The sequence below is a fragment of the Clinocottus analis genome, unplaced genomic scaffold (genome assembly GCF_023055335.1).
Source record: "Clinocottus analis isolate CAN_PGR_092001 unplaced genomic scaffold, fCliAna1.0.p SCAF_17, whole genome shotgun sequence".
NCBI lineage: Eukaryota > Metazoa > Chordata > Actinopteri > Perciformes > Cottidae > Clinocottus > Clinocottus analis.
In genome coordinates, this window is record NW_027175898.1 from 3,654,592 (window position 1) to 3,664,511 (window position 9,920).

The following is a 9,920-nucleotide window of genomic DNA, read 5'->3' on the forward strand; positions in this document are numbered from 1 at the left end:
AAGGCTCTGTTCATCTGTCTCTAAATTGTGGACATTGGAAAGGGAGACTGGTGCTACGTTAGTCCTTGACATTGGTGCGATGCTCACGAGTCCCCCTCGTCTGTTTTCATCATACAAACACACCCACACACACACTGAGTGTGTGTGTGTGTGGGTGTGGGTGTGGGAGGGAGAGAGAGCCAGACAGACACAGACAGGAGCCATCTTTACGGGCAGCATCCATGTTGCAGAGCCCGCGCGCTGCACAGGTGTCCCTCCACAGTGACCTACATTCAGCCCATCCCACAGAAGACCCCGAACGCTTCACTGGCCGCCTTGGACGCTTCTCCTCGGGCATCTACGCCCGCGAGGCCGGCTTGAGAGAGATTCAGTGCGAAAACAAGAGAAAGTCGGCCGAGATGATATCATTAATGCGGCTGGCGATGAACAATGGCACGTCAGAACATGTGAACGTCTGTGAGATGGATGCTGCGGCTGAGCGAAAAGGAGTGGCAGGTTGTGACTGGGGGGAGGGGGCGGGCGATATGGAGCAACAGCACCACCAAGTGAGTGGTTTATGTATTGCAGGGTTGTTGTTTTTTCCATAATGGAAGCATGCAGGCACCGCTTCAATTATTTAATACAAAAGTTGTGATTGAAAATCTTGCATTTGAAAAGTGTTTCAACCTAATTAATGGAAAACTGTGTCAAGCGGAGTTTGTGGAGAAGTGTGTATAAAGTGACGAGATATTTCCGTTCAATGGAACGATCTTGGGTTTGAATATTTCACTCAAAGTAAACAATCCTTCAGTGGATGGAAACTGTTCAACTTCATGCAGAATACAGCACATATGAGGGGAACCTTTTTTTTTTTTTGTGCAATGAAATCTTGGGAAAGCATTACATTGCAAAGTCACTGCAACCAGACACTCAGTCCACAAGTCAAAGTGCAAAGAAAACGACCCTGTCAGCGATATTCTGTACCAGAGACAAAGTTATGTTGTCAAAGTAACTTGAAGGGTCGACTACCAACGCTGTAGATTCATAGAGGAACTTGAGTTAACACTGAAATATAAAACTAGGATTGTATTTCTAATTCTCTGTATTAGTGACCACCCACACACAGCTATTACATTTGCAATACAGCAATAAAAACCTAGCTGTGAGGAATCGTTACTTTTTATTGTGAAAGTCTAAGTTTAAGAGCGCTGCTATTTCCACGCAACAGTCCAGCAGTTAGTTGGCGTGATCAGCAAATTTTTTTGGTATGAGCGGCGAGTCCCTGTGCACAGCGTGCACTGTAATTGAAGATCCTCAACACCACTAATTGTAACGTTTGAGCGGCCAAGTCTGGTTTCAACAGAACCGTCTGGTTTTTCTTCTTTGCCGGATTATTTCTCAATGCACGACACGACGCCCACGAGCCATGAATCCTTTAATGACAATGATCATTTGGAAGAAGAAAAAAATATATATATAGTGAAATACTCAACTTAAAAGAAAAATAAAGAACAAACTTGACAGCAGATTTGAAAACAGACGAGTGCAGGACACCTTTGATTAGTTCAACGTGTGAATCAGGAGAGAATACACAGCCGAGAATTATAGACATGCAACACATTGTCAGAACAGAGAAACCTGAAGAACAAGCCAATGTCTTTACAGAAAACATACAACTCAACAGAGACCATCTGCACAATGTTCCCGCATGGTATTGCACAGACATGCAATCCAAAGCACATTATACAATAATTAAGCGTTAATTTTAGTATAAATAGTACATCTCTAGGATTATCTCATCTCGCTTTACATTACAGATGACGGAGAGAGGGAAAAAAATATTAAAATCGGAGAAGCATGAAGGGTGCTCTCGTTGCTGCTCGGTCTACTTGGCACTTTGTCTTTAAACTCGGTGCCGACAGAGAAACTTTCAACTGCCGCGATTGTCGAATTCCTCCCGACACAAGTCAATGGCATGCTGCGCTCCGTGTCGAGCCGAATAATCTGGCATCGCGGCACCGGGAGCCGGATCGAATTCTCTTTGTTTAGTCGCATACGAGTGAAGTCAGAACTAATGAATTCCCACGACCCCAATAAGTCAAACACCTCGCTCAAAGGTGACAAGAGAGTTACAGCCTGCAACAAGCTGATATATTTAAACGAATCACAGGATATGACAAAGAGAACGGGGGGGGGGACACCAACACTTACGCGTTAGCTGGTTGTGCAACATTTGGAGAACATTAATCAGACTGTAGTGTGTTTTACAAAGCCAATATCTAGAGTTGGGAGTGAATCCAATTGAAGTGCTTTGTAAATGAAGGGCTAAATACATATACATATGTATTTGTGTATGTATATATATATATATATATATATATATATATATATATATATATATATATATATATATATATATATATATATATATATAAAATTTTTGTTTTCATTTTAAAGATTCACTTATAATTCACATCACAAAAGATGAAAGAAATAATGGGGGCCACAGGTAGAACTAAATCAATTGATCATCATCAAACAACAAGAAAAGAAATCCCGTGGGAAGCTTTTCTTCTCAGAAAGATGACAAGCAGCGTTATAGTTTATGGCTATTTTGCAGCCGGCCGTTAAAGTCATTGCCCAACTTGCAATGCACTCACAACACATGTGATGTATCTAATGGCATGAAGGAAAAAGGGGAAACGTCTCCTCCCCTGCTGCAGTGACACCTTTCACATTCGGACTAGTCACTGTGTGTCTTTAAGCTTTTGAAGAAGAAGAAGAGAAAAGCAAGTGACGAGTGTCGTATGCGCTCTAAGTCAGACGTTACCCCAACAAGTAGCCGCGGGCCCTTCCCCTCGCTGGAGGCCTTCCTGCGCTAAACAGACAGAGCAGTGTAATCCTTATTGCCTTGGTCTTCCAGTTGCTCTTTTCTACAGATTCACCAATATGGTCAAATCCCGCCGGAAAATCCCCTACTGACAATCATGACATGGTGACTGTGTGGACAAAGAGTTAAAACACGGTAAGCATGGTTCGTCTGCCGAGAACTAGCTTTAATGGCGGAACAGAGTTTGTGTTGCAGTGGCTCTCATTCCCAGTTCTCCCAGTCTCCATCCATCTGGTAAGAAAAAATAAAACATAAAAAAAGTGAGTAAAACATTCTCAATTATTCACATTTTAATGTGGAAACCGCTCATAGTGATCAACTTTACAGCAATCAACCACTTATATGGATCAAAAAGCTTGGGAAATTGAACTATTTGCTAACGGTGATCAAGTAGTCTGCTTACAGTGGTCATTTTGGGTCAAATATAGAGAGAGAAAAAAAGTTAAAACACTGAAAATGTATATACAAGATAGATAGACGTATACTTTAGTCATCCCCAAGGGGAAATTTGTTGGTGGCAGTAGCAAGAAAGTGACATAATAGATGTGGGGCTGTGTGCATTTAGAAAGAAAGCTATCTTCTCTCAATGAATATCTCCTCAGATCATATGTCAAACTGCCAGAAAGGAGCCAACTAGATGCAGCAGGGAAACACCTCAGGCTGCCTCAGAAGACTGATGATGCGCACAGGGAACGCCGCCCTCGTCAACTGGATTGATAATGCCTGTTCACGCAATGTCCCCCGAAGGTGAAACTATGCCACCGCAGCGCAGAATGCCCGTGCAGACAAACGGTGCCGACCTCACCCCCCCCCCCCCCCCCCGATGCCGCCAGTGGCGTGAGCTCCTCGCCCAGCGAGCACTTTGTGGTCAAAAAGGGGAGCGAGTACACAATGAAGCTGTCGTGTCAAAATCATGTGCTCATGAGATACATAAACAAATGCCAATTAGATAGCAGAAATAAAGAAAAGTTTAGAATAATCATTTACTTCTACCAATCAATACAACTCGGACAGACGAAGGTTACCGTGAGCGGTTTCCACTGCACGATTGGTAGATGGCACAGCACTAACCTCTCCAGAAGCCTCTATTGTAGATAGGGCCATTTGGACTTCTTCTTCGGTCATGTCCAGGTCAAAGTCTTTCTCCCAGTCCTCACTGACGTCGGTGCTGGACCCTGGGGACAGGAAGACACATTTGGAACTCTGTGTGACCTCGAATCTGCTGCCTCTAAGCCTGTTTAGTGGAAAGTTCACGACCGCATCACTGAACTTAATCCCGTCTGGACGTGTACTTCCTAACTGAAAAGTAGTAATCTCACTGCCAGCTGAAAAACCTCCTGAAGTCGTCTCACCTTTCTTGCCGTTGTTAGAGGGCGTGGACTTGCCGCTGTCTGAGTTGAGCTCGAACACCCTCAGGTCCTGCGGCCCGTCCTCCTTCGCCGCTTCTGGTTTAAAGGCGGGGGCAGAAGCCCGCGCCGCCGCCCCATCAACGGTGACCTCTGGCTGGGTTACAGCTTTCCCTTGCGCCTCAAGTTGCGAGTCACTGCTCCCGGGCTTCTGCTCTGCTCGCTTCTTGTCCGCAGCATCCTCCAAGCTGGCTTCTGTCAGTTTCTCGGCCAGCACCGTGACGACGGGCTCCCGCCGCGCCGACACCTGCGTCGGCAGGCTGACGCTGTCGCTGCTGACGGAGAGGGCGGCGTCTCGCTCTTCGGCGGGAGACGGGACCGGGCTCAGCACAGTCGCTCCCGCGGGAGCCGTGGAGTTGGAGGAGAGTCGGGTCGCGCTGTCGTCCAAGGGGGGCGTCAAGTTGAGTCGAGATGACGACGTAGCGCCGAGGAAGTCGTCTGACAGGAACAGCATGAACACCGGTGAATGACAGCTTGTTAAAGATAATCTGTCTGTTTGAAAAAAAAAATGAAGATAGCATACCTTCTTCCTCCTCCTCCCAGCCAAGGGTCTCTGTGTGTGCGGTCTGTTCTGCCCTCTGCTTCAATGCCAATCTCCTCGCCTCCTCCTAGAAAACACAAATTGGTTGAATTTCAATGTGTGTATCATACTTTTTTTAATGTATCTTATTTTTCCAGCATAAAACATGTTGAATTCTGTGCCACCTTTATGTTGTCGACAAGAAGATAAATCCACACCTTCTTGTTGCTTGTTGTACCTTCGATTGCTTATTCAAGTGTTTTTCGGCATTTTAAATAATTCTGGGTATAAATATGTATTGCGATACTGGCGGTCCCATAAAAAAATGTCTTCTATATTACTTAAAGTGGATCATGTTTCAATTAAAGTGCTCTCAGATTATATAACACAGCCAGTGCTTCCTACAGGCACAGCGGGCATGTGGAGCCACTGACAGTGACTCAGGACCTCCAGCACGTTTCACCAGCAGGTGGCACCCGAGACAATCATTTGAGCTGAATTCTGCAGTTCAGAGTACAAAACAGCATAATTAATTACCTGTTCCAACTGGAAGACTCTGTAGAAATACCGCTGCCAGAATTCTGAATGTGCTACAGCCGCCGGCACCTGTGAATACAGGTACAGATACACAAAACCGTCCTCATCTTGTCGACATCTCAGGTTCTCTTTTGCGTTGAAAAAGCGCTGATAGTAGGGCGCCTATGTATGGGGACGCAGTAGTTCTGACCAAAACTAGAGTGGGATGCTTTATAATAAGCGAGGAGAAAAGCATCCATACATACCATTTTGGTGTAAAGGGCTCGGATAGAGGGACTGTTGACCAAAAGCTCGGAGAGTTCTGCTTTCTTGTCTTCCAAACTGAATCTGGACAGCCAGTTATCAAACTGCTCCGGGGGACCTGGACCAAAACCACTTCTTATTAAAATACATTTAAGAGACAATACTTGGAAGGCTTGTAATATCACATCCATCTTACAGTTAGCCCACCTTACAATTAACACATTATGAGATATATTGTGGGTCACAATATATCTCATAATACACCAATCTAGAAATCATACATGTGTCACAGAATCAAAAATAAATACAAAACATAGTATAGAGAGTATTCTAAAGCAGCGGTCCCCAACCACTGGGCTGCAGCCCGATACCGGTCAACGAACCGCACAGAAACGATGAATGAAAAAACATGTTGGGTGATTATAAAGACTAGAAAGGCCTCATTTTGAAAATGTCTGGATACATCCGTCTGTTTGTCGAAGCCTATTGACACACGTCAAGTGGTCGCGTGATACATTACCACAAAAAAAAAAATCAACTTAAAAGTCTGTTTCAGACAACAACTTTGCAGTTGTTCTGGATTAAAATCAAGGCAGAATATCCTGCGATCGCAAAAAAAAGCTCTGAAATCCTGCTTCAATTTCCAACATCCTGTCTTTGAGAAGCAGGTTTTAAGTTACAGAGTAAACTGGACATGAAGAACACATCTCGGTTTTGTTGTCTCGTTGCAGAGAAACAAGCTCAGGGCTTCCACTAATCCGACGTAATGGTGAGTTGTATTTTTATGCACTTCATATTTGTTTTCATGCCGGTTGTATACATTGTTTACGGCATATTTATCACCCACACCGTGAAGGCCGGTCTGTGACTATAATTTCTTACACAAATATTGTGTGGCGCAAAAAAGGTTAAAGATCACTAATCTAATATAACTAGCATAGAAACACAACAAATTAAAGAATAGCTCCCAGTACACACAACATAACTAACACCAGTCTAACATGCTCATGGTGGTCTGTGTGGCGTCTTACCATCAGGCTCATTGCAGTATGTAGCAGGGTCCGCCTGCAGACTGTAGAGACGTGCCTGCGGGACAAACAAATGCTTAGCTGTGGTTGTTCCGTATCAACGTGCACATCATGTGCTCACTTTCACAGTCAAGCAGCCTCTCATGACAAAACATGAGACAACCATCTGTCCTGAATCAACACTTTGTCCAAGGAGATTAACCAGAGTCACGTTTTCCCATTTGTGTAGCGACAAGAACCCCTTGCACAGAGATCGGCCTTCGCTCCTCTGCTCCATCAATTAGAAACTCTGCGTTTGTGATACAGTGAACTTTACGTATTAACAGGTGACTCCAAAGTCTATTTTTCAGCTAAAAAGGACTTGTCGACCCACCTTAGAACGGTCGTAGATTTCTGTCGTTCCTGATGGCGTTGCCACCAACGTGATTACGTCACAGTCAATGGTTTTATCAGGGGGTGGAGCAAGCGTGTCTGTTATCACCCCGAGGAAACTAGAGAGGCTCTTCTTCACCTTTTCTGAGGTCTCAGACGAACCTTCCACCTGGAAAGCAGCATGAACACACTGGTTAGATTTGTATTGAGCATCTACAAATCTCATCCTCACAGGAGACATGCCACTTAACCCGACTGTTACACAGAGAAAAATAAACAATGAACACGAAGAAGGCTGCGACTTACCGCGAGCTTATTCCGGACAGCCGTGGCCGTGGCCACAATTGAGCAGGTTGTGTCATGTTGCACCACAGTGGAGAACTCGGTCAGGTCTCGCTTTATGAACTCTAAGGCCTCAGTTGACTGCAGGAGAATCAAACAACCACCATCAACAACATCCAGCTTCACCTTAATAATCTCCATGAGGAAGTACTCGTTTCAGATAAAGTGTGCATGCACATAAAAAAACACAACATTCAAATGACACAAATAGAGGCTCACAGCCAAACATACATCCATTTCCAACTGTTAATAAAGAGGCGTGATTAACCTCTGTGGTCTGTCAGCAGAACGACAACCTTCAGGCATCGTGAATGAATCGTCCCACATGTTCAAATCTCTTGAAACAAGAAATGTTCCAGAGAGTTGAACAGCTGTAACTTTCTCTTGATCGTCTGTCGACACTAACATATAGCTGCCATGGTGTGAAGCTAGTCTGTAATCATGCTGTGCAACCAGCTCTCATTCACAGGCGGTGATGTTCAAATGACACTACAGTTATATCCTTGAATTATACTTTGCCAGTAATAATGGTGCATCGACAGCTATACGTTCTGGCTCTGACCTTTCATGACAACTATGTGGTTCATGTGTGTTGTTGTCCAACTTGTCTTGTGCATCTGCTGAAAAGATTTACAAAATCCTAACAACGTGCGACACTAACAAGTAAACAAGCCACTGGTGTGGGTGACTGTATTCGTGAGGATTACCTTATCTTTGACGGCCTGGAAGCTCTGCTGAAGCCAGCCTCCCCACCAGCCTTCTCTGGAAACACACAGGACGTTTAGAGACGGGCTAACACGCAGAAACAGCTGTGAAAACATTTCCAGAACAACAACAACAACAACAACAACCCTTTTACCAAACGCTCAAAAACGGCTCACCAATACAGCGACACGTCAGTTACTGACAGTTGTCTGCTGTCTCCCTCGAGCTAGTTCTGGCTAACTCACTCACAGTCAAAGCTAGCAGAGGGAGCTAACGCCAGCTAGCAGCGCAACGCGAGCAAGTTGTGTGAAAGCGAGCCACGAGTGCGCTTGTTGAGTCCGGACAGACTCGCCAGCTGTAGGAGGAGAGAGGACGTGTGCGTGTGTATGTACATGTCCACGCTTTGCCCCTGCGTGAGTCAAGCTGCTCCGCACTGGCTAACAGCTAGCCGGGCTATGTTTTGGTAAACAAACGCACTTCCTGGACCGATTCCGTGAGTCGCAGAAGCTTCGGCGTCTCCACGAGCCGGCCGCACGCGGGCACCTTTTACACGTGGCGCAATAACGAGCACAGTGTGAGCACGACGACGGTGCTCTCGGCTTTATTATAGTTAAAACCCCACAAAAATAATTCGCGAGTTCACTCTCACCCTTCAGCCATCTTCAGACGATGACATCATCAGTATTTACTGAACTCTAACCCCGGCTGCATGGTTTGAAAGGATGCGCACGTGATGCGACACGACTTCCCTCCTGCGATGCGCAGATGCTCGGGTTTACATATGCAGGGATTGCGTCGAAGGGAAGCGCTGTTTTGAATTGTCCTCCTGCACAGTTTGCGACCATCAAATGTTTTGCTGGTTTTTGTGCTGGCTATGGAGGCTGCAGGGGACCAAATTAGACGGCAACGCCAAAGACTGAGGGGCAAAGGAGACTGTGGTTTGTGAAGCACTCTGTGGGCTACATGGGATTAATATATATATATATATATATATATATATATATATATATATATATATATATATATATATATATATATATATATATATATATATATACACATAAATAAAATGAATGATGAACAAAAAAGTACAGTATTCGTAAAGTATTCATTCATTGTCGATTTATTCCAGTGTTATACACCTCATGACATATAACCATCTTAGACTTAGAGGAAGGAGGATGTAACGTATGTTATATCCTCATATATATATATATATATATATATATATATATATATATATATATATATATATATATATATATATATATATATATATATATATATATGAGTTATATTTTATTCTGAAATATACCTCCTTTCTCTCTGCCCACAATTTAATCACATTTTAAATGTTGACACTTGAAAAGGTTAACCTTTGGATTGTGTAACAGTTGTGTACCTCTGGTGCCACCTTCAGGCCAAACTTCATCACTACTGTAGTTCGTTTGTGTGTTGGCTAAGAATAGCAATTTTTGTTTCTCTATTTTTTATGAGGTGCTCTGTATTCCACATTCTTCCGATATGTTTTATTAAACAACTCTCCTCTCTGAAGCGTTCACAACCTGTCCAATGTGTTCAACGTCTCAGTATTCATGAATATGTGGAGATGCTTTAAACCTAGATTGATTTAGAAAAAGATCTGTTATTTGCTTAGTGTACATGTTGGTGGAAGAGGTTCGAGCAGTTTTGTAGCCACTGTTGGCATTTTTTACGACACAATTCACTGTTTTAAAACCCATTCACCACATTAATCGACACCACTGAAATGCCACTATAGACGCTTGGGTGTTTTAGCCAAAGTTGGGTGGCCGTGTGCTCAGTGGGCTTCAGAGACACTCAGGCTTTCGTCTCTTTCGTGCTTTCTTCCACATCCATTTGGTTGGGTCCCAGGATTT

At 44.0% G+C, this 9,920-nt stretch overlaps 1 protein-coding gene across 1 annotated transcript; it reads right to left on the reverse strand.

Moving 5' to 3' along the window:
* Nucleotides 1–3,014: 3,014 nt before the first annotated feature.
* Nucleotides 3,015–8,865, reverse strand: bsdc1 (BSD domain containing 1). The gene is made up of 11 exons (XM_068581120.1): nucleotides 8,672–8,865; nucleotides 8,025–8,079; nucleotides 7,282–7,398; nucleotides 6,977–7,144; nucleotides 6,607–6,661; nucleotides 5,578–5,693; nucleotides 5,333–5,401; nucleotides 4,799–4,883; nucleotides 4,222–4,713; nucleotides 3,941–4,044; nucleotides 3,015–3,100 (listed from the first exon to the last, which is right to left on the reverse strand). The coding sequence occupies exons 1-11, from the start codon at nucleotides 8,680–8,682 to the stop codon at nucleotides 3,071–3,073; spliced, it is 1,302 nt and encodes a 433-aa protein (XP_068437221.1). The 5' UTR covers nucleotides 8,683–8,865; the 3' UTR covers nucleotides 3,015–3,070.
* Nucleotides 8,866–9,920: the final 1,055 nt, after the last annotated feature.